The 25,614-nt window shown below is 35.0% G+C and overlaps 2 protein-coding genes across 11 annotated transcripts in view; both read right to left on the minus strand.

Moving 5' to 3' along the window:
• LOC105252106 (guanine nucleotide-binding protein G(q) subunit alpha) overlaps positions 1 to 8,684 on the minus strand; it is a 30,881-nt gene extending 22,197 nt beyond the window's left edge. The window contains exon 1 of one of the 7 annotated variants that reach the window (XM_025410175.1): positions 6,355 to 8,679. In XM_025410175.1, the coding sequence (XP_025265960.1) occupies positions 6,355 to 6,472 (118 nt within the window). In that variant the 5' untranslated portion in view covers positions 6,473 to 8,679. Of the gene's footprint in view, positions 1 to 6,354 lie in introns of all 7 variants that reach the window. The other 6 variants (XM_011259330.3, XM_011259327.2, XM_011259331.3 and 3 more) reach the window with 6 other exon arrangements.
• A 4,162-nt stretch (positions 8,685 to 12,846) lies between these two features.
• Positions 12,847 to 25,614, minus strand: part of LOC105252104 (myc box-dependent-interacting protein 1) — a 33,721-nt gene continuing 20,953 nt past the window's right edge. Inside the window, exons 2-9 of one of the 4 annotated variants that reach the window (XM_011259324.3) lie at positions 20,548 to 20,683; positions 16,724 to 16,914; positions 16,092 to 16,364; positions 15,780 to 15,898; positions 15,456 to 15,499; positions 15,028 to 15,225; positions 14,233 to 14,375; positions 12,847 to 14,150 (exon numbers count right to left, since the gene is read on the minus strand). In XM_011259324.3, coding sequence (XP_011257626.1) covers positions 14,070 to 14,150; positions 14,233 to 14,375; positions 15,028 to 15,225; positions 15,456 to 15,499; positions 15,780 to 15,898; positions 16,092 to 16,364; positions 16,724 to 16,914; positions 20,548 to 20,683 — 1,185 coding nt within the window. In that variant the 3' untranslated portion in view covers positions 12,847 to 14,069. Of the gene's footprint in view, positions 14,151 to 14,232; positions 14,451 to 15,027; positions 15,226 to 15,455; positions 15,500 to 15,779; positions 15,899 to 16,091; positions 16,365 to 16,723; positions 16,915 to 20,547; positions 20,684 to 25,614 lie in introns of all 4 variants that reach the window. The other 3 variants (XM_011259323.3, XM_011259325.3, XM_011259326.2) reach the window with 3 other exon arrangements.

Here is a 25,614-nt window from a genome sequence, read left to right on the forward strand (position 1 = left end):
AAGTTTGAAGATTTTATATAAAAGAGACTGTGTAACTATAATATTTTCGAAAAAACTGCAATTTTGTTGCATAAAAAAACAAACTATTTTATTATAATAATGTAATTCCAAATTGTGTCCATAACTATATATATATATATATGTTATACACAACAAATCTAACAGCAAAATTGCTATTTGCAGCAAAGTTTATAGGATGCAAAGTGACAAAACAGAAAGAGCATTTTTTTCTTTATGATTTTTATTCAAGATTTTTCGTGAATTTTCTTGAATATTAAATCTTTAAAATTATAATATTTAATATAATATATTACAACAAAATATGTCTGATGTGTCTGTGACAAGTGTAATTTTTTAGAAACATCAAGTTGCTTCTGATTTTTTTCCTACAAAAGGCTTAAATGCATTAATAGACTTAATTATGGAGTTATTTACCTCACTGAAGACCTTCGCGGCTTAACGCACATGAATTAAAAATAACAAATCGATTTCATGATCGACTTATTTATAAGAGCCTAATTTTAGTTTTGCACAACATTATGCTGCCTAAAGTAAAATTTGCAGTCTCTCGATTCTCTTTTTTGCACGATAATCATCTTCATCATTCATTCTTGAAATAACTATATAAAAGTATATTTATATATTTTTATACATTATCCGTCATATTTTTAAATTCATCTCCATCTTTGCGCACTGGTCAAATTTGAAATTTTCAATGTTTAAAAAAAAATTTATCAGCCGCGGAAAAATATATATTTGTACAGAAGATACGTCGCAAATCTGTGCAAATCTTTTTTCATTTACCTCGATCAATTCGGCGCTCATCACATACATTTTCGGGCGTTGCAACCTGGAGAAAAGAAATCCCCAAGTGTAGAGTGGCTTGTTTACGCGGTGCATTCCGTTAAATAACGGTCGTTTTACCAATATTATTCGACAAAGGTCAGCACGGATATAGGTAGCGGATCCGGTTGTACACGGCTACGGAAGCGACCGCAATCTTTAATGTCACTACTTCCGGGACCGCTATTTACGAGCGCGCTAATAATACTCGGACGACCGGCAGCGGCGGCCGACTTGATAGCAGAAAGGAATTACTCCAGGCGAATTTACTCCTACGATTTTCCACACCGTCTGGAGATCCGCTCTCGTGATTCCGAGGGACTCTTAGTGTCTTATCATATTGAAGCTCTTATAAAAGAGCTTCAAAGAGAAGATTCCGAACGCCAGAGAACGTGGCGAGTCTGCGTGTTTGTTACATCAATTTTATTAAAAAGTCATACATTGCGTAAGAGACCCGATGATCCAAAGTCGGTGACTTAATCGTCGACGAAGCAGAGCGAAGAGGAAAATACGATCAACAAATTATACCACTTATCACACGTTGTTCACGTTCCCGTGGCCGGAAGAACAGAGTCCGAAAGAGCCTAACGCATTCTCTTTCTCTTTCTCGCTCTCAGTTTCTCTGTCTCGCGCTCTTTCTTATGATATTTCTGTCTGCGATTTCTCCGTTACTTCTCGATAACGGAAAGACAAACGTGCTAGGTGCGCTGGAATTATTTCAGAAATGAGAGATGGTGCAATAGACTTGAGTCACATTTATGGCACAACTGAATCAACTTTAGATAAAGATTGCTGGCTGAATAAATAAAAACTATAAAATGCTCCACCTGTTCATAATTAAAAGAAATTGTTCTAATCGTAGAGTATAATTCTTTTAAACCGTTTCATAATTGTTCATATAAATATGTATTCTCATAACCGTATAAAATATTGAGAATTCCTTATTTAATTTTGAAACGAAAAAATTTATCAAAAAGTATAAAAAAATCTAAATACATATAAAAAAATCGTCTATAACTTTTTTTGTTTTCGATATTGGATATATTGATAATAAAACTGAAAATTAAATTTTTATTTCAAAATCTCTTAAAAAAAAAGAAAAAAATTAAATAAAAACGATTATTTGTTCTCATAACTTACGAAAAAATTGTATTTTAAATTATTTCATGTTATTTGCTATTTTATATTATTTGCTATTTTAAGATAAAATTTTCCGTCTTAACGTTAAATAAAAAATAAACATTTCATGCTATTTGCAAAGCAAATATTTTAAATTTTAATGCTATGCATGATATTTTACTTATTTTAAATCCAAGAATTGCTTCAAAAAATCCTTTAAAAGCCTTATTCATTAAAGTAAGAAGCCTTATTCATAAGCAAGAAAATGATTAAATACTAAAAATAATTTCAAGATAAAGCGAGGCAAATATCTGAGAAACAAGTATATTTCTTTCAAAATAAAAAAAAATAACGATGAGATTAATTAACGTGTTATTATTAGAACTATCTCGAGAGAGACGTAACAAGTTATTTTATAAATTCTCATAGAATCACGAAGCGCGAAGATGCACCCAATCACGCGATAAAAAATTCGTCATAGGATCACGTATTTTGCGACCAACGTATGTATTTTGCGTGTTAGTTGACACGCATTTAGCAGACGCATTCCACGAGGAAGAACGACCATGGGACGAATTCGTTTTCGAAACGCGACTATCCTCGATAATTAACAAAATGCGACAGGCATCGCGCGAATTGTTCTTCCAAACTCGCCAATTATTGTTTCGCAAGCTGCGTGCGTTCTGCGTGTGTTACGTATGTATGTATATATATGTATATGCACGAACGTGTGTACGGTTGTGGCCGCGATTCGAGCAGACGCCGCGAGCAATCGTCGAAATTGAATCGCTGCTGGCTCGCAATTTACAATTTCGCCGACTCGACAGGCTCGTTTCTGCAGTTCGACAGCTTGACCGGACGCGAGAAAGGTCGCTGAATCGGCGACCGCCGCGTTCTAATTGAACCCTTTATTTCTAAAATTGAATTTGACAAGTGCGAATGCGAATTTTCCAAACGCATCAATTTGTAATTATTTATAATGGTACACGATTTATCTCGTGGACGTTCATACAAGCAGTAATCAAATATTGGAAGATATTAAAATACGGTTGCTATATTAATTTATAATTAATTTAAATAGAAAAAATTGATTTAGAATATAATTTGCAATATACAGAATGCCTTCCCTCTCTCTTTCTCTCTCATTTTGAGTACCACCAAACGTTCTTTCAATTATGATGATAGTGAGTAAATTGGAAAATTAATGATTGCTCTAATGACGAGGTAATTACAAAATTACGCAGATCTCGATGTTGGAAATTAAAAAATTTTGGAATCAAGTCTCGGTGCGATGTACAAAATGCATGTATTTACGTAGAGCAGAAAATTGTGCTTCTCAATTAGTTTTAACGAATTTTTATTTCATATATAACAAATTTAAAAAAATTAATAATAATTATTAAAACATTCTATATCTCATTTTGAATGTAAAAAAATTGTAGTAATATAATTTTTCTTGAGCAATTTTGTAAGAAAATTAAATTTTCAAACCATCTAATACTGAAAATAAGATCGAAAACTCTAAAATATTCTGCGTACGAACAACTTGTGAAATATATCTCACGACGACAACGACGATTAATTATTTTTGCATCAAACATCCACGCCTAGACTGTTATAGATTTAAAAATTTATGAATTTACAAAACAAAAGTTTGATAATGAGCATCAAAAAGCGATAAATACAACCTAAGAGGCGATTTTCTATTTCAAGGGTTATTATCTCCGAAAAGATGCATGATTAGATAATAGGTTAATGAACGAATAATGACAATTATCGATAATGAGATACTCATTATACGATCGCGAAATTAATCAACAAATCAATAACTTATCCAACCGCATGTAAAAGTGACTTGTAAGAGACGCCTGATTAATTTTGAACATGTTGATCTATTTTGCGAGTGTTTTAATTTTTCACAAATCTAATGTAACGTAAAAAATTAATCCGATATTTCAAGACAAGAAAATTTAATTTTGTCTTTTATGAAAAAATAAAATAAAATATTAATAAGAAAATTATAAATAAAATTATTATGCAATTTTAGAGGGAAGAAATTTGCGTGCAATCTTGTAAATTCCATTCTTGTATATTCCATTTTTTAATATTATATTATTATTTAATATTATTTAACCGTATATATTTGTCATTTTTAAATAAAATACAATGTTTGCACGATACAAAGAGGATAATATAATACAATATTTGCACGATACAAAGAGGAGAATATAATGAATTATTGATAAATTTTACTGGAGTTTTACCTCGAAAAAAGGTGTTAGTCATTCGAGATCGAGACGATAAACTCACGAGATTGTAAATCTGATAAGAAAACATCTCGAGCACATGCGCCCAGCTAGGATTTCATCTTGCGGAAAAGGTAAGTAGCACGTATATGTGAATAGTAAAACTACAAAGAATATTCCGGAGGAAACAATGTTCTTAACAACCACACGACTTGTCGTCAGATCATAAACAGGGCGAATTTAATACGTAGAGTCGGCGCAACACAAAAGAAGAGCCCGAGCCGAGTCCTGGCGCTCGTGTTACCGATCCGTCGTCAAGATAAGCTCAAACTTGACACATCAGACAACGGGACCGAGAAGCTTTTCGAGATGTCACACAAGCCTTGTACCGCTCTAAATTAAAATATCAATAAAATTCGCGCTTTACATATGTTTAAAGTAAGTCTTGCAAGTCCTTCGAATTTTACAATGAAATTTTTGTTGGGGGAAAAAAGTCCGAGATCCGATCGAGGAATAATTCAAAGGCACCAGATATTCGGGAGCACCCTGTATATCGACGGCGATATCGTCGGAGCGGCGGCCGGTCGAGAGAGAAGAGACAGAGACAGACAGAGACAGAGAAAGAGAGAGAAAGAGAGAGAGCTGTCAAGCGCACGCCGGCCGCGCCGATCGACCTCGTGCACAAGACGAGAACGTACGTGACGCGCGGATGTCGTCGTCTCCTGGGCGGCGCCGGCGTCGGCGTCGGCGTCGGCCGGCAACACGCGGCCGCTCGCGAGATGCGCGCATGAATGAAACGAGCGGAGCGACTCTCCTCTCAAGGAGAGCACGTAGGGTCAATCGAGGTATGTAATCGCCGACACTGGGAATAAAATGCGACCGGCCGATGATGGAATTAATAATCGCCGCTCTCTCCCGCGCGAGATTCAATTGACACTCGTGCCATGCCCGCTAAACGAGTTTTCATAATCTCGCGATTATTCCACGCACAATCGCCGCAAGTGCGTATATTATCGACAAGTATATCGCGCGACTATTCGATATCTCGATCTAATTAACCCGGAGTTTTAAACGTCGCTAGAGAGATTTTGTCGTCGGATTCCTCGAATATAATTCGGTTCGTTTGAAGGGGAGAAATGGAGGAGCGTAAAGGATCTTTGGCGACAAAAATAGACCGAATAATTTGTAAAGTGAAAAATTTCGAAACGAAATGTTGCGTCATTTCTCTGTATAATATTAGAAGATGAAAGTGGGAAATTAAATTAATGTACGAAAATTACTTATTCGGCTTATCGCTCTCCGAATAGAAAATTCGATTTATAAATAAACTGTACCGTATACAATCCTGAGAAGAGACGAGAGGGAAGATTAAATTTGTACCTTGTGAAATTTTTCGTCGAATTTTATAAAAACTCTTTTCCATTCGACGCCGGGATTTACACGAAATCAGTAGACAAATCGAACGATACTTGCACCTCCACTTATTATTATTTTTTTTTCTATCAATTCTACGTATGTGTCTATGCAAATTAGCATTTTAAGACTTTATTACATCATAATTATATTATATAGACTATTTTTTTCTATGAAAGACAGAAAAGAGATAAATTTCTCTATAAAAAAAGAAGCAGATCTATCCTACTTTCTTTGTAGTTGGAATAATGCAAGCAGGTAACTCGCGCTAGATTAATTTCTCCATCAGATTCATGTAAATCCCGCTCTAACGCTTGACATCTATTATGCACTCGCCTTTTATAAAAACAAAGGCATGCATTATTTCATTAGTTTCTTCGACACGAGAGGCGAACGAGTAACTCGGCCTCTTTGCTTTTACCGGCTTCCCGACTAATGCTCGGCTTGTACGGATAGCGGGGAGGCAAGTCAAGTGGCAAATTACTTTACCTTACCCGACAAACAACGATACGAGTTGGCCATCTCGATGCTCGATCGGGCTATCATTTCGCGTCATTTTCCGAGTAGCTGTGCTCTAGCGTTAATTCACGGGAGGGACATTCGTCTCTATCTCGCGAGGAAAAGTAACGAACCAGATAAGAGCGTCTTTATACTTCGCTAAGCCCCGGCCACCCTTGCCGGCTTCGTTCGACTCGCGTAAGTACATGTATATCTCTCTCCTTGGGAAACTTACCGAGTAGCAACAGCTTGAGCTCCCGCCTGGCATCCCGCTTGTCCCTCCGCAATTGCCGCTCGATCTCCTGGTTGATGCGTTTCTGTTCCTTCGCCTCTTCCGACAGGCAGCACGCCATGGCTCAGGACAGCGGAATCCTCCTTTGACGGAGGAGGTGGTGCCGGCCAAGAAGGAGGAGGAGGCGGTGGCGGAGAAGAGCAGAGGCGCGACCAAGAGGCACGAGTACCGGGATGGTTCTCGTGGACGAGAAACAGGAGGAGGAGGAAGAGGAGGAGGTGGAGGAAGGAAGGGAGAGAGGAGCGTGCACGAGCGATTCGCGGTGACAGAAAGCGTTGCTCGCCGACCGGCGGCGACCTTCGTTGCGGCTACTGCTCCTATCTGTCTGCCCGTCTGTCCGTCTCTCTCTCTCTCTCTTACGACGAACGTGATTCCAAATTCAAGTAGATCGTCTCGGTGGACGGGAGACGGGTATTATCTCGTCACCGCAACGACGGCGAACGAGCGACGACGACGACGACGTCTCGTCGTCGTCCTCGTGGTCCCCGTCTTCTTCTCCCTCTCTCTCCTTCTGACGGTGTCTCTCGCTCTCTCTCTCTCTCTCACTCTTGACTCCCTCCTATCGTTACTAGTAGCAGAGGTCCTATCGACGCCTCCGCTACCACTATCACCACCGGTGGTCACGTCGTCGACGACGACGGCGTTTCACTTACTCCCGACTCACCACCACCACTATCACCAGCACTATCGATACCACCAGCACTATCACCGGCACGACGGTCACCACGACGACGACGACGACGACGGCGACGACGACGGCGACGGCGGCGAAGACGGCGACGACGGGGAAACGTCCCCGGCGACGCACCCGTGTTTCCCCCTCAACGACGGCGGCGTCTACGCAGCGTCAGCGCCGCTGCTCCTGGCGGGGCTCGACGACGCCAGCGACGCATCAACGCGCGTCTACGCGCACGCACACGAGCCCCTCGCGCCGCCTGTCCGTCGTCTTGTCTTCTACTGCTCGCTCGCGCGGCCGCTCCGCCGCTGTATTTCTTCCTCCCTCTCTCTCTCTCTCTCTCTCGTCCTCTCGCCCGTCACGCCTCGTATCGCTTCGTCCCGCTCGCACTCGCGCGCACGCACGTTTCGTCCCGAGTGCGAGTTCGGCGAGGCGCGCGATCTCCTCGCTTATATATGTCTCTGGGTGTTATCTCCGTCTCTCTCGCGATTACTCACGCACACCCGCACGTAATACACATGTAGAGCACCGCGCACGTTTCGACTTTCCCACGGGCGCGACGTCCCGTAACCGCGGAGGGCGAGGTCCGTCTGTCCGTCCGTCCGTCTCTCTCCTTCTCGCGCTCTCTCTCTCTCTCTCTCGCCGCGCGCTTCTTCACCACCCCTCTATCGCACACTTCCTCTCGGCTCGATCGTTTCTTCTCGCCGCGGAGAAGATGCCCCGGCGCGGTGGATACTCCCTCGCCCTGGACTCGGCTCGTCCTCGGGAGTCCCGGATGACGCCGGATGGCGCGTCGTCTCGCCCGCCTAGTACCACACGCACGGCTACGGCGCGGCTAGAGAGAGCTCCCGAGAGAGCGGCGTAGCGGCGACGTTCGGCGATCGGCTCCCGGCTCGCGCGGTGTTGGGTGTGGTAACCCACCGGCGCTCCGTCTCCCTCTTCTCTCTTCCCCTCGAGTACGCTGCTCGCTCTCTCTCCCTCTCTCGCACACCCGCCGTTTCGCTCTCGCTCTCGCTCGCGCGACGGAGCCTCTCCCGCTGCCCTCTGCCCGCCCGCTCTCGTCCAGTGGCACACGCGAAAAGCTGTCGTCGCTGCTACCGCTGCTCCGACGCACCGAGTCGCACGGAAACTTGACACGAGGACACCACGAGACCAGCGCGGCATACGACGACGATGACGACGACGACGACGACGTGTCGGATCGCCGAGAGAGAGAGTTTACCGCGATGCGCGCGATATACCTCTCGTCGTCTCTCTCTGTCTTTCACGAACACACTTTCTCTCTGTCTATCTTTATCGTCGCTGTTGGCCGATGCTGCTGCTACTGCTGCTGCTGCTGCTGCTGCACGAGCGCCCACACCTCACTAGCGGAGCAACTCCTCCTTGCGATACGCGCCGCGCCCGTTCGGCGCGCAGCTTTTATGAAGCGTCGCGCGAGCCGAGAATCCTGTTAGACCAAACCAGATTGGCGAAGCCCCGGCGACACGGCCAGCTCTCGGTTCGCTCGTGGCTGGCTGCCTGCGTATCACCAGCACCGTAGGGCGCGGGGGGCGCGCACGTGTCTGCTAACGAGATTAAAATCGGCGAGTAGGAGGAGGCGCGGCCGCCACCCGCTGGGGACGAGGCACGGAGAACGTAACGGCGCGGCGCTGCGATCGCCGCGTTCCCTACCTTACCGACGCCGGAGGCGCGTCTACGAACGGTGCGCCCTGCTGTCGGAGACGGATGTTATTAATCGTACGATTGGTTTGATTCGAATTGAATGTTATTCTCCTGCGCTAAGTATATTAAATTTGAGTATTTTTTTCATTCAAGTATAAAATAGAACTCTGCTGGTTCTTGATATTTCGGCTGAATTTATATAGATCGTTTTGTTGCATATTAAAAAAGGGATCAAAACGCCCTTTGACATGCACGAGTGGAAACGGGGAATGGAATATTTTAATTTCGCGTTATACGCGAATTTTTATTTTAATTTACTGGTCTTCTTCGTAAGAATTTTTTATGTACTCTGGGTTCTATAATTGTTTTCTATCCTCTTGTGTTTTTCCTCTGTTTATCTTTTATACTATTATATCTTGCTGTACGTGATTTATTTATGCAATTGTACGAGTACGAACTTTTTTTCGGAACAGTATTTTTTTCCTTTATTTTTCATTTTCTTCGACGATGGAATTGACATTGAATTTTTGTCCAGATTCTTAATACGGTTACTCTTTTATTGATTGTTCAGCTCCAATTTTTGTTTTATGCGTAAGAATCGTGATATTGGAAAAGATGTTATTATTGTACAATTTATTTAATTTTATATTTAAGCTAAATGTTATTCTATATAAAAATACGCAATAAAACTATATTAAATTTGAATATTTCCAAACTAAAGTATCAAACAAAACATACTCTGCTGTTTCTTGATATTTCAGCTGAATTTACATAGATCGTTTTTTTTGCGTATTAAAAAAAACGTCATAAAACTATTACCATTGTTAGATGGAAGGATTAAGTTTCGAGTGTGAGGCTTCACGAAGCCTATAATTCCGACATATTTCTGAGAGTCGTAATTCGATTCTTTAATTAATCAATAATTCTAAAATATATTTCAAAAATATCGTGCTTAAAATTATTTTTTATCCACGCGATTCATTTTACATTTTTGACATATTTCTTCACTCGTTTCTTCCTCATGAAGCACGACTTTTCCTAAATAAATGACACAAATTTTGATTAAAAGGGAGAAATAGTAATTAATAACATGTAATTAATAACATGATAGTAAAATACCAACGAAAAAGACAATCTTAACAAATTCAAAAATGTCGCAAAATAAAAAGTATTGTAAAATTATTGAAAAAAATTATGTATAAATGAAAAAAGTTATTTGCATTCCATATATATTCATTATGATAAAAAAAACAAAAATATATAAACAATTTTATATAAATCTACAATTTTACTTTCCCTTTTTCTCTATGAATATTTTAAATTGTATATATATATATATATATATTTTTAAATATTGTTACCTGTATCTAGATCAATTTGACGCAAATTTATTGAGATTAATTCAAGCAAATTCGCAGCGTGCATATAATAGTTTACGTCGCCAAATAATTCCGCAATCTTGTGAAAGAATTGTTGAAGAGCTTCCAATCGTCTTTATTTTAATATTAGTTAAAGTTCTTTTTAATATTTTAATTTACATCTAATTATATAGTTACGAATAATTCAAAATAGAATAAATACAAGTTAATAATCTTGGGTAATTCCTTATCTAAGAGCAATCTGCTTTGTTGGAAATCCTTCAAAATTCTATCGTGCTGTCGTTGCAACTTCTCCATCTGCGATACAGATAGTCTCGAATTTTCTAGTAGATTTTTAAAATTCGCGGATGCGAGAAAAAAGTCTTTCCTTCTGTCCCTGTGATCATCCAACAGCACACACATGTCTTTAGGGAAGGTAATGTTTTTTGAACAACATTCCATCAAATCTCGCAATTTCGATATTCTTTTTTCTTCTTCGGTCTCGATCTGAATGATGATTGAAAAAAGACAGCTCTCTCTTTTATTAATATCATGCAATCCAAAGAGAGAAATTTAATATAAACTAAAATGATCAATAGTATTCTGTATTTGAAGATGAAAAAGCTAATATCTTAAACTTTGATACATAAGTCGCTTTTATTTCGAAAGTAGATATAAAAGCAAACTTTTAAAATCTCATTAAAAGTTGAATATAATGAAGTAGTTTTCCAGCCACTACTAAAATTTAGTTAGATAATTGATAATTAAAATAAAGAAATTTTTTCTTTCTCTCTCTTTGTACTTAATACCTAACAAATCAACGTTAATTATAACTTTGAAATATGAAAAGATATAAAATTCTAAGCACGCTTAAAATTACCTGTCTGCGATACGATATGAAATCGTTGTCTGTGTAATTTGCACTCGAAAAAGGACATGCGAGTAAGGTGTGACTCATATCGAATACTCGTTTCGCGGCGAGGTATGATACTTGTAAGGACTGCGTATATTGAACGACGGCCTCGAATACATTGCTAATTAAGCTCAGATGCTGCATCAAGGTCGCCTGTTTATCGTCCATCACAGTCTCTTCCACTTGGGTTCTTATCAAATAGACTTGCAGAGTTTCCTGAAATTGTCGCGATTTCTGTTTAAAAGGTACTTTTATCAAAATTCTAGGATTAGATTCTATTATTTGTAACGTTAAGTGTAATGTATTTGTATAAATTAAATGCCTTATAATTAATAGCCGCTAAACGCTTTGATGACTTGGATCCGTTGCACTGTTCGCAGCAAATGCAGCAAGCAGATGTAAGTTTCTCTTGAGCCAGATGTGAATGCGTCGCGGTGAGAAGGGGTGAATATGCTTGCGATATTTTTTCCTCATCTGATGTTGGCGTAGAATGTAAGGAAGAATATCTATGAATGCACGGCTCGCTCCATCTCGAATGAGGATTTCGCTCGCGAGATTGTGACATATTTCATACGTCTTACTTGAGCTTATTTCTATAGAATAAACATTATGATTTTGCTAATAATAAAAAAATATACAAGTTGTGTGTAATGTGTTACACAAATTTTTAAACCTACTGATTGTCTCATCAGCCATATCTCTCCAAGTAGATTTATGTCGCTAATATAACATGGCTGTTCTGCGATTTAAAAATATGTAGAGATTGACACGATATTGCTTGTATGCACTTTTACTTGTTGATTATGTTTTCTTAAAATCTTTTGGCACGCTGATGGATGGATAGTAGGAACGATATATTTATTATGGATTAAAAAAAATCACGTTCTGAACGTTTACGCGCTGTATATATACATATGTATATTATAAACCAGTACTTATTTATTATATAATCATCTTTAGTTGAAAAAAACAATTAAGCGACAAATATTTGATACACTTTGTATCCAGGTTATAAAGATTGACTATTTCAATGAAGTAAAACAACAAGATGTAAATATGACAAATGACATAACGGTTGTTCCACTGTTACACTAAATCTGTGACCTTTACTACAATTCTTTCGGCAAACTTTCGATTATGAATGCATAAAAGTCTTACCATTTGCATATTACACAACGCAATAATTTATTACATATTATATTAATACATGCATATAAAGATAAAAAGATTAGATTTATGGCTTCAACTTTCGTGTTTGATATTTTATATGATACCCTTGAATTATACATATATATTAGATGTCTGTATACGTCATCAAAAAATATCCAGATAATTAGTGAGAGAATTTTTCGGTTTTTTTTTTATACATCTTCTTAATATTTAAATGCACATCTCTCACTTGATATAAATACTTTGACAATCATACAATCGATAATCGTATAATTAATATTGCACATACAATTAAAATTGCAGGCTTAAAAACATTAAATAATCAAGATCTTTTTCGAATAATACATCTAGATTTCTCTTTCTCTTTTCTTTCCTTTTTTGAGTTTTATGATATTTTTCAATTTATTTTTTTAACTTATCTTTTTTTATGGGAAAATTCAATAAATCACGAAAATTTATTAATTGCATCTATTAAATTAATTATTAGTGTGACAATGGATCAATCCTCGAAAGTGGCCTTTCTTACAAAAGGAACAATCCAACTTTCCTATATTTACCGCGCGTTTTATATAATAAAATAAACAGACACACAATATATCAAGTAGAAGCTAAAATTGATATTCTCTCTTAACGCTATGTAAATATATATGTATATATTATTTTATAACACTATTTATTACACAAGATGTGAATACAAGTTTATTTTCGGCAGATCTAACGAGTATTGATCGAGTCTACAAAAGTTTCGGTTCGTTACGTATTCATTTTCTCTACCTTGACAATATCAATAGATATGGGAGCAATAATAATTATAGCAATAATAATAATAAAATAGTAATTAATGTAATAATAAACGCTCTTTTGTCGCTACCCCATTTTCTACATACATATAAGATTGTGGATACAAATGAATAAAACTTGTAGAAGATTTCACTAAAAGTTTATGCTTTAAAAAAAAGACAGAAAAAAAACAATCATAAATACTCAAAAATACGCATCTCATTTATACATCATAATATTCAGCTTTCTCTTTCGTATCACTTCATCGATATCTATTATTACGTCGTTGAAAAATTTGGCATTTGGCGAAAGTTTAATGGGATCTACTACTAAGATCTTGAACTGTAGGCGAATAAATAATGTAGAATCTTACTTTACGAATGCAGATAGGTAGTTGGACCTTGAAGATTTTACAGATTACTTCCCGTTGAATGAGAAAGGGTTTCTCATTCATCGTGAATACTCTTAAACTTTAAGATATATATCTTTTATAGTGATCCTTTTTAGTGGCCACAAAGTTATCTCGTAAAATACTCTTAAGTAATATAGATCTATGTACAATTTCTCATAAAATAATATTAATTTAATATATACCTTTCGCGTTTTGTATTATAATAATGTATATCGTTGTATATGTGTGTACGCATGTGTATGTACGTAATGTGTGTTTGAATGTGTGTGAGTGTTATAATATATTAGTCACTTAAATATCTCATTTGATTATTATTTCAAAATATGTATTCGTACATTTGATATGAGAGATTCAATCCCATATTTTTGACGAATAAGAGTGAATGTTGGCACAGACAGTGGCTGGGTTAAGGCACTTTGGGGTGATTGATTCTCTCCGCAGTACCATCCAGCATAACTATCTTATCAAATTTTCCGCCCCCTCCCCTTTACGCCTCCTGCAGCTCGTCGCCTGGCTCTTTTAAATTCATTTTTACCTATATACGTCGTCGTGCGTAATATTCGAATGACTGCGCGCAACTCTTACATATGTATCCCATTTAATTACGTGACTCTTTTTACTACCTTAAAATAAAATACGCTGTCTCTGGTGAGCATTGGAGTGTGAATGGCGAACCGACTATAGCCCTCACAGCGGTTTCGTGAAATTCGCTGGGAACATACCCTTTTCATTGGTGCCTTCTTTGATACCCATTAACCATCCTTCTTCCTATAATGAACAAATGCAAAAATGCCGTAAGAAAAAGCTTTAATATTTTGCAATTTAATTCACACATTTAAAGGTCACAAACCTGTTCTTCGGGATCATCATATTCCACGACGCGAATGATCTCACCAACATCAAACGACAGCTCGTCCACATCCTCGCGGTTGTATTTATAAGTGGCTTTAACCCTGTACAAAACACCCGGTGGCAGATTGTCGGTGGTCGCCCCTATAGAGAAATTGGTAGCATTTTCATATTCCGCTTCTAGAATGATCGAGTCCGCCCCGTTAGTCATGGATCTGCCTGTGATTTTATCCGCATGGAGATTTCGATATGTACCAAAAATATATGCAAAATTTCATATTTCATATTTTTAATCGTATGTATTAACGTTTAATACCACAACTAGGTCAAATTCATTACGATCTTGTTTCGGCAAGACCATGCACAAAGGGGCAGGTACTAATATTACATTAATTACATTACTAATTACTCGATGCTGCAAATTTAATAACATTCGATTAATTATGCCATGTGTTACATGCGCATATTTACTTGGAAATCATATGTCGACATCAATTTTGCAAAAACAAATTAGTCAACAATTATAATATAACATGCACATTGTTTAATTTTGTAAAAAAATATAATTTAATTACTTCTTTATTCTTATCTGTATTTTAATAAGATTTTTAACACTTTATTATAAAGAAATTTAATATTATAAACACTATAAAAGGTATAAGAGAAAAAATCCGATTCAAACTATTGAAAAAATTCGTATAGTTCACCGTCTCAACATTATCTTATATATGTGACGTTGAAATTTGGACAATATTAGAGAAAAAAAGCACACTTACAAGATGTGCGAGCAACTTACCAACTGGAATATCGTATAACTCCTCGACCTGTTTGGAAGGCGCGACTGCGCTCTGCGGCGATGCATCCTGGTTATTGAGAGAATTATCATTGCTGTTAGCGTTGCTATTAGCGTTGCTATTAGCGTTGCTGTTAGCGTTGCCATTTATCTGGGTAGTCGGCGACGTATCTCTGGCAACGGGCGCAGTATCATTCAAAGCTGAAACACGCGAAAAAAAGCACACTCAAAAAACTGGATGGCCAGCTACAACATGGCCTTGTCAAAGCCATCGGAAATATTCCTGTTCTTGTTTTACGCATAGCGAGAACGTCACAAGACATGCATAATTAATGCAACATATATGTAATTAGTATACGCGCAAAAGTACAAATCAAACTTTGAGAAAAAGTACAAATCAAGCTTTGAGAAAAATGTGGCAAAAGATTTACCTTCTGAGATGTTGTTCTGCGCTGGTTGCGTGTTGATTATTAGGCTGAAACAAATCAATGTTATGTAACTATTGTCTTGGTAATACATTTTGTATAATCACTACTATTAGTATTACTATCATATCATGTTTTATGCAACAATCTATATTTAATGTTATACTTTGTACGATTATAGTTTTGCAACGTTTTGTATCACATTTTATATAATTCTGATTCAAATTATATTTCATACAATCTTTCAATACATTATTCTTTCGTATAATTAATGTCTTTAAATAACTATTATTACATTCATAATAATTAAATTTAATTTGGTTCACTTACGACGAATTCGCGTTAGGTGATTTCGGCGATTGCGGTTCCGTGTTCTTCTTAAGTGTGTAAGATCCTCGCTGACTCTCATTAGCCAATTTGTCGACGATCGCCTCTAATTCTGAATATACCTAGGAACATGAATAGGAGCAGAAAGAAATATAATAATAATGTCATATTGCAGTTTCTTTATACATATTTCCCGATATAAAAAAATTGAATTAAATTTTTGTTAAAATAAATTCTATTCAAAAATGAGAACAAATGTTATATTAAATCTGATTCTATTATGCTTCTTCGTCCTTTTTCGTACGAATTAAATACCTTAGAACTTTCAGTGTGAAACACTTGCTCCGCTGCAAAGAGGGTCTGTAGATTAGTGACGAGGAAAAGAACACGTGAGTCGTATAACGCCGGCAGTTCGTCGTGTAGCTCGGAATTCAGCTGCTCGTATGTACGTTTTGCCTCCTCTAATAGTTCCTTCCCTCGGGACACTTTGAGCTCGTCCCTCTTCTTTGGATTACACTGTAGGGATTGGAAGTTGTGTCTTTGACTGTCGTAATCTACCAGCTTACGGCCACGCTTGTCGACCTTTTTCTAGAAACAAATAAAAACTTTAAGGTATAAGATACATTAACATAAATATTATATAAAATGCTTGAGAAAAAAATGCTTGTTTTTCCGCTTAACTATAATGCCTTTATAATTTTACAGCACCTTTTTCTATTTATTATAAGAATAAATAATAAAGTATCATTTATTAAAATTGACAATTCAAAAGAAAAGTTTCATAAATGTAAAAAAAATGATGAAATAAAAAAAATATTAATTTAAAATATATTAATTTTTATTAAAATATCGAGTTTATATCTACTTTTCGTGGAAAGTTTTGCAATAATCGAGAGTATCGTAAAGAAATCATTTGCTGCAATTATCGCAAATTGTATAGAACGTACCCTCATCTCCGGGAATTGGCTCTGATATGTGTTGAGTGGTACAAGAACTTGGTCCGCGAGCTTGTGAGTGAAATCTTGCCATAGCATGTCAAGATTTTGTGCCTGCACGTACAACAAGTCGTGTCCAGTCCACTGGCTCTCGTAAATTTCATTCAACGAGTCCATAAGCGTCTTCGAGGCAGCTTGCACCGCTGAAAAATAAAATACGTACATTGGTTTAGTTTGCTTTGTCTATTTTTTTTTCATGAATGCTTTTTCAATTATTGTCACTAATAGATGAAACTCTCGCGCATAAAGAGATTAATTTTTAACGAAGAAAACTTTTTTCAAACTCAAAGACATCACGTAATGCGGTCAAAGAGAAACACAGAGAGCTGGTTTGCAAACCGAGGAGAAACTTTTTCACGCCGATTTTCCATCAGGTGGCACATGTCTTTTTACATCAGAAATATACGCGCGACGCGGGTGATTACTTTCCTGACCTACATCTAAACCTCTCCTAGTACATTCACCTGCTGTGATAACGCAGTTGTTAACAAATTCCTTGCTTTGACTCGCGTTACGTAAAAGTTGCTGTCATTAGAATTGAATGTTATGCTGACGCGTATTTAATTCAAAACAAGATGAAATCAGAGATATATAAGTCGATGTATCATTTAATTTGAAAGCTATTATAATTCTGCTCTTTTATAGAAAGATTCTTTATAATTATTTATTATTTTTAATTTTGTATATATTTGATTTGCATTTTTATTGAATTTATTGAATTAAAGGAGAATTGAAACTGAATATATAATATGTATTACATTTTATGTAATCCTTATATTTTAGTAAAAGAAATCAAGATAGTCTCTAAAGAAAATGTCAACTTTCAGTGATTCAAGAAAAATACACGTGTAAAAATTATAGGCATTTAAAAAAAATTTATTGTATAAAATAATCATATTTATCGATGAAAATAGTTGAATAATGCCAATTATATATCTCCAAATAAAGTTAAAAAATCAATTTTAATTAACGCTATTGTGCGCAAAATTGAAGATAACGTTTACGAGCGCTGGGCGATTCACCATTAATGCAAATAATGATAAGTGACTACCGCAATTTTTAATGTGATTATTTTTTAGTCACTTCAATTTGCAGTTGTGCGTGTACTCATTAATTTTTTTCTTTAGTTTATCTACTTGGAACTTGGACTTGTGGACTCGTAGACTTGTGGAGCGCGTAATGATATAAATTGCGACGATGAGTCGTCGATGATTTTACTCGTAACACACGTTGAAGAACATATTTTCGTCGTATTTTCCCGTTAACGTTACTCGTTTTATGGCGACTTTGTCGCTGGCGAAACTCGTCCGTTATTTATCGACAGGTTTTACATTTGACTTTTGCATACAGGTATTTATGCGCCTCACGTCCCGTCTGTCGAGCGATAAAAGAAAAGCTAACAAGCCATTAACGCGGATTCACGTGCTCCAAAATTAACGTTTCCTCCTGAGCATCGCAACGTTTTTTTAACGAGAGACAGTGACTTAAAAAATTCTGCATTGTTTTGCATTTTTTAATTTTTAATTCTATCGCTGGTATTTTTGTGAAATTTGCAATTAATGGCCATGTCGAAGAAATGCTCTTCCCTTTTTCTGGAGCTGAAAAGCGGAAGTGAACAGTGCAAATACTGACGTTCAGCCAGTACAGCCAAGTAGAAAAATGTTGTTCGCGACTAACTCGAGTGGAAAGGATTAAAGATCGAATGACATTCTACTATTGATTTCGCGCGTGTTTGTGGTCTCGCGAGACTCGTCATTCAAGTGAGAGAGAAAGAGAATCATGAGAGTGCACTGTTGGGCCTTCAGCTTTTAAAGTACATAATCTCTGTACCAGTTAGATACCTTATATGAAAATTCTTTGCAAGATTGTTGCATATAAGCCTACCAATGCCTATGCGTGTCTGTATAATTTTTTGTTACATGAATTTATATTATCGTAAAATATTTGATATTATATACTGTTTAAGTAATAATCATTATAATACTGATTATATTATTGTTAATTATTTATAAATTATTTATAATATTATACTGTTATAAATACGGAGGAAAAAAAAATAATTAATTTTCCATTGATCTAAACATTGAAAAAATTGATAATATATATCTATTACAGAGGAATGCTATATACAAAATAATTATGTTATCATCCATATTATTGATAAAGTCCCGAATTGGCTTTATCAATTTCCTTGACTATAAACGTATATCGATTATTCTGCTGAGAATATATATTCCTGTCTCATGTATTGCTATCTTATCTAAAATATATTATCTCAAGGCAAGGTCATATTCTTTAATATTTTGGGCACGTTGTCTGTTGGAGCAAAAGATTGTCACGTATTATGTGCGGAGTAATTTTTCCTCTTGCCGATTATCATACAAAGTTCGATCGTTTTGTGTGTTCATCTGGTGCATTACCGAATATACAAGCGCGATTAAAATCTTACGTCAGTTCCTCCCGGTAATTGATGTCGATAAAATCTATGCAGAATCACCGGTCGTTATTCAATGTCTGCTCGTTATTCACCCGTCCGTCATTCATTCGCGAGACGAATACGCGATAGAAGTGTCGGCGGACAGTGAAAATGAGATTTTCCCGACTGATCATAACAGATCTTCGTTAAGTTAATCGAAATTAATATCGAGCGTGAAACAAAATTTTTAAATAACATTTCTTTAACATTTATAACGTAGAATAATGAAGAATTACTTATAATTATAATTTACTTCGAAGTATAATTTAATTTTTTTATTATATTCCTGCACGATGTGTCTGCAAATCTTCTGCTATTAATACGTATAAATTGATATAATTTTTATATCGTAATATATATAAGACAGATGTTGCGAATTTATATATGGAGTATATTTTACATATAAGATATATTTTACAAATGAATTTTGAGCGCGCATGATAGATATTTATTATCTCTGCAACTCACAAAAAACACAAGTCTAAATGTAAAGTTACACAAGTAATTCAACCTCTACGAGAGTTTAACAAGCGGGTCACGGTTACGCAAAATTACGAACAATTTTTTTTTTAACATCGCATTTCGTTGTTAATTCGAACACGCTGACTTTATTATTCATAAATACATATATACAGAATACATATTTTTATTATAAATATATATTCTGTTGCAAAAGTATGCAAAAAATTTTACATACTGCTTAAATCACAAATCATATGACAAAGGAGAGATTATACTTCAAAAAATATATGTCAATATTCTATATAAATTTTAATTTTTTTAAAGTTTTACCGATATATGTGTTTATGTGCCAATTAAATCGAGAAAAAATTAATTCGACAAATTTAATTGAGAAAGAAACTTTCGTTATAATTTCCGAACCTTCTGCCGAATTGAATATTATAAAAGTTATATTCAAGGTATTGATAGCTGTTAGCCAGAATGAATAGAATTGCTTATAATTAAGCAATTTGAATTTTTCATGATAATTGAATCTCCATAATTAGTGCTAAATTAGTGCTTATGTAAAGATTTAATGTCGCATCAATATTTCACATGTGTTATAAATTGAATAGATAATTAAATATTAATTATTCAAAGATTAAAGTATCCCGTCGAAAAATATCATCACTATTAGAACTATAATAACTAAAAACAAATCTCGAATGAAACATTAAAAATGAGACATTTAATTCATTTGATACAAACCCAGTGTTTCTTTTATTGCGCATATAAATATAATAAGCATTAATGCGCTTAATAAAAAAAAATAAATTTTATCGAGTATGTGACAACTTACCTCGAACACATCTGATATAATTGTTAAACTCCTTTTGTAGTCTGTTAGCAGAGTTCTGCTGCCTCGTAAAATTCTGCAGATGCTCGTCGAATATATCGTCTGCAGTTCGATCGACCTTGCCTAGATTTTGAAGAAACTGTAACGAGAAAAAATATGTCTTCCATTAATTGTACGTATATCGTACTAAAATTTATATAATTTTAATATTCATAAATAATAATTTATAAAAATTATAATTTAAATATAAATATTAATATATAATATATACAATAATATATAAAATAATATACAAATAAAATATATTTATATAAAGAGAAATTAAAAACTTTTGTATATAAAGAAAATAAACGAATGTGTGATTTATTGTACATTTATATAAAATTTATTATATGTGAAAAAAGTAAAATCTCTTTATAAAATATTCCGACATAAACTAGTGATATTAAAAAGAATACAGTCATGATTTATTGAATCATCGTGTTTATTCAATCGCCTTTCCGACGATGTCGAACGAAATTTGCGTGGGTCCCGTTCCCACAAATGCCAATTCACTCTGACCGCGTAGGTGTAAAATACTTCAACATAAGATACTCAATTTTCTTCTCCTCAAACTTTTCAATATGATCAAAAATACGCGACTTTCGGAAGAAATTTCAAAAGTATGATTTTCTAACGAGTATATGTCTCTAGTTCTTTTTCAATTTAAACGTACTTATTTTGTATTTGTATATTCTTCGAAAAAGAATAATATTTCTTCATTAAATTATCTCTTCTTATTAATTATTTATAACCCTCTCAATTATTTATAACATTTATCGCGTTTTAGCTTTCGACAATAAAATCTTTATACTCATATTATTCACTATTATCGAATATCATGTATATTCCATGCATATCTGTGGTTGAATACAATAATGCGGTTAAACGTATGAATGAGGCCTTTGAACCGCTTTCGTCACAAAATGATAAACACTATCTGTATAATCAGATTGAATGAAAGATCCGGTATATAATCTTATAATCTACATGATTTATTGTTCTAATTAATATTATTTCGTAATGTAATATTTTAATATAAAAATTAACATTTTATAAAATCATTTTTTAATCAATATAAAAATAATTTGATCCGAAAATTAAAAAGTAATACAATTTCCGTAAGTTTGTTTTAAAAAAGTTGTCCTAAATAATAAATTAATATTTAATACTTTTTATATATTTATAAAATGTTTATTTATAATTTAATAGCTAATAAATAAATTTAAATTATATATATATATATATATATATATATATATATATATAAATCTACAAAGTTCTTCATAAAGAGTAATAATAAACTCGCATAATACAATAAAGAGTAATAATAAACTCATGTACAAAAACAGTAACAGGTAAAATAGTCATTTTATCGAATGCGTAAAACTGATTTATATCCGCATTATTTTCCTGGCCTCTCACAGCCAATTTAATAAAGAAATCTATTAGAACCCTTCCACTATTGTTATCGGCAATAAGGCGCGACGCGTTGTGAAAGGATGCGGATGATGTAACAATAGCTATCGACCGCGGAGAAATTTCATGCTGGGAATGCCATTCGTCCAGTTCAATTTTCATTTAATTCCATAGCACCTGTTTGATCTTTAATACTGAAAAAAACTCGACTTTTCGGAAAATTATACAAAAGAATCACACGATCAGGAAACTTATGAAAGCTCCATTCTTTTTAAATTTCGGATCAAATCGTTTCGATATTTATTAAAAATGTGATGTCTAAAAAAGTACAAATGTATGTATTTCAAATAAAATTTAGTTTCATTCTTTTGTCGTTCGAGTCAAAAAAATTTCGTAACAATTTTACATTATTGTCTTTTTTATAAAAAAAGTTATTAAGTATTTTTTTGGAAATAGCAAATAATACATTTAAAACTAATCGTTCAAAATGCATAAAAATTAAGTTAGAAAAAATTTTTTTGCTTTCTTTGTTTTTGCAAATTAAAATAAAACGTACTTGAAATACTCTGTGCGATAAAATGTAGTTTGATATTTCAAAGATTAGTTGAACGCCGAGAAAAATGCTGCCGGCGTTCATGTCGGCGGCATCTCTCTTGGGCTGGGTCAGAAATCAAAGGCTGGAACATTCACGATGGAAATCGCAAGGCATTGCATAATGCTACCTCTATCGTTAACTCTGTTCGCGGAGAGTCAGTGATCCATCCACGAAGGTAAGAGGTGCGCCGACCTTCTACATGCTCTTCGTCTCGTCCCGGAAAAACAAGGGAAACCACGCATGTCGTGATACACCATTTAAATTCCATTCTTCAGTTTTCCGTGATTTAATCTCGTACCGGTAAACATATTGTTCGATTCTTATAAGAACAGAGAGTGACAAATGTTCCAGACGAACTAGTATGTCGCTTTAATCTTTCCTCTACCATGACCTTAAGCCATACTTGCATACCATAAAATGAAAGTTTCACAGTGGTCACGGTGGTTACAACAACATGCATTGCATAAATCTACATTTGGAATAATCAATAAAATTAGTAACGTGAAAAAAATGATTAATTAAATTTTAGAAAATGTCAAAGTTTAACATTTTTTATTTGCGTTAAAAATCTTTATGTGCGAGATGAATTCTGAAGAATAATGTCATGACTTCGAAATAACGTTAATCATTGTTGAAAAATTGTTATTGTTTCACTTGTTATTGTTTTACTTATTTGACTTGCAGATAAAAATTTATCACAAAGATTCGTAATGAATTCTTGAAACCGATACACAAAGAAATAGATATACGTTATATCATATATCTATCTAAGTATTTATGAAATGCTATCGAAGCGTAATATTATGACGTCGATAGTAAACAGATATTAATGTATATCAGAAACGCTGCAGCTGCGACAGTAGTAATTATGATCCCCACATTTAATTATGTTTATTCAGTAAAGAGAGTAGTTAATAAAACACATGTGTGCTGCTCGCGTCCGGTGTTTCTGTTATCAGCGACACAAACGTTTAAATTAATTCTTTCAATCGTTTCTATGACGTTATTAAGGACAGTTGATCCGCGCAATGATGTTATTTACCATGTCTCTCTATTTGCTTTGTTCCGACAAAACGATCGTTATGAAGAAATTATTTGTGGAAGCATAAAACGTAGAGTTTGAAGTAGGAAATGGCTTGGTATAATAAAGTATTAAAAATGATACAGTTAGTTTTTTCCAATAATTAAAAAAATATACAGAGCGTAAGCATTATTAGATTTTGCTACAATTGCGTGTTAAATTTGTTGAGATATACGTGAAATATATCAAGTTGCAATTCTAATATAAGTGGAATCGCAACACAGATTCACAAGATATCTGAGAGCGAAATTAATTCCATTAATTCCTTTCATTTCCTGTGTCTGTCGTATTTAATTATCCCAGTGCAAATTTGAAGATACTTTATGTTGATTTAATTTTTGTCTTGCTCCATCGAATTTGAAAGACAGCGATGAACAAATTTTGGGCTCTACTTTGCATGTATTGATTTTATTCAAATATATATTTCATACCTATGGACATAGTCAGAAAAAAAATTAAAGTATATTAAAGATAAATTATTTGTGGCATTTGATTTTTCATGAATCATCGTAAATTTAAAAGACAGCGATGAGAAAATTTTGGGCTCTACTTTGCATATATTGATTATTCAAATTATATATTTCATACATACGATGCATATAGTCAAAGAAAAATGAAGTATATTAGAGATAAATTATTTGTGGCGTTTAATTTTTCATGAATCATCGTATAAAACGCATTTTTATCGCAAGACAAGATCTCGGAGTCTGTATTAGCGGAGCAACGAAAATAGTATTATTGAAGTGAGTCACGATGAGATGTCTAGAAAAATTTAGTAAGCTGTACCAACTGAATATATGCAGATATATATTCGTTATACGGTATATCTATTATACCGTTATGCATCATGAAACTTCGCGTAATGTTTGTTTTTATGAAAAAGCATGTAAAACTTTTTATTCGTATGCGAGACATAAGCGTAATCCTTTCTTGCGCTATAATCAATATATATTTGTTAATCGTAAATTTAATAAAAAGTTACACGTCTTAAGAAGGCAAAATCGCTTATGGCAGTATTAAATAATTTTATTAATTTTATAAATCAAGGCTGAAAAAATACAACCTTAATTGGTAGATACGAATAAACGTTAAAAGCCACGCATCATCAACTCGGCCTACTGCACGACTGTCGACGTTTTTATCCTATACATGAGACATGATTTTTGTCACGATTCCGTACGCCTTCGTACCGTTATTCGGTTAACGTAGTCTCCATTCGATACCTTGTAGCAGGTGAGAACGAAGACTGAACTCGTTTACACGCGAAGCCGACTTGCATACATCGCATACTATGCAACGCACGATTTGCAACATCTATATCGCAATATTTGCAATTATAAGTGCATCAAATACCAAGACAATACGAGAGATCTTTAAATGACGCAATTTTTATAAAAAAATAAATAAGTAAATAATTCTGTGAATTTCATAAATGTCAAGAATTCAGATTCAATTCTTCACAGATTCGATAAATCCCATGACATTCTACACAAATTCTTCGTGGAATTAAACTTTATAAATTTAATAAATACCACGCATTCTCTACAAACGTAAAATTCCTGCCGACTTTAACGATTTTGCCCGATCGAAGATAATTGTCCTAATCACGCCGTGACTTTCGCAATGTTTTTTTTTCGAGACATTACTGTCGACAACCAATTACTCGGTGCTTCCGGCATTTTCTGTATAAATAAGAAAACTTTCTCCCGTGCTATAGATAACGCGGCTAACGCGAATACGGAAGATTCATCACTCATCATGACGTTTGATTTTTACATCTAGTGCAAGCAGTGGAAATTTATTTAAAATTCCGAGTTCTCTTTCCGGTACGAATTTCTATTCTCATCTCGATTCGATTTTCTACACAGAAAAAGAGAATATTCTTGTTTTGAAAATATATTTAACATGGAAATCTTGAAATGAGACTATATTGCGT

This window comes from Camponotus floridanus, unplaced genomic scaffold (genome assembly GCF_003227725.1).
Source record: "Camponotus floridanus strain SB8 unplaced genomic scaffold, Cflo_v7.5 scaffold3, whole genome shotgun sequence".
Taxonomy (NCBI): Eukaryota; Metazoa; Arthropoda; class Insecta; order Hymenoptera; family Formicidae; genus Camponotus; species Camponotus floridanus.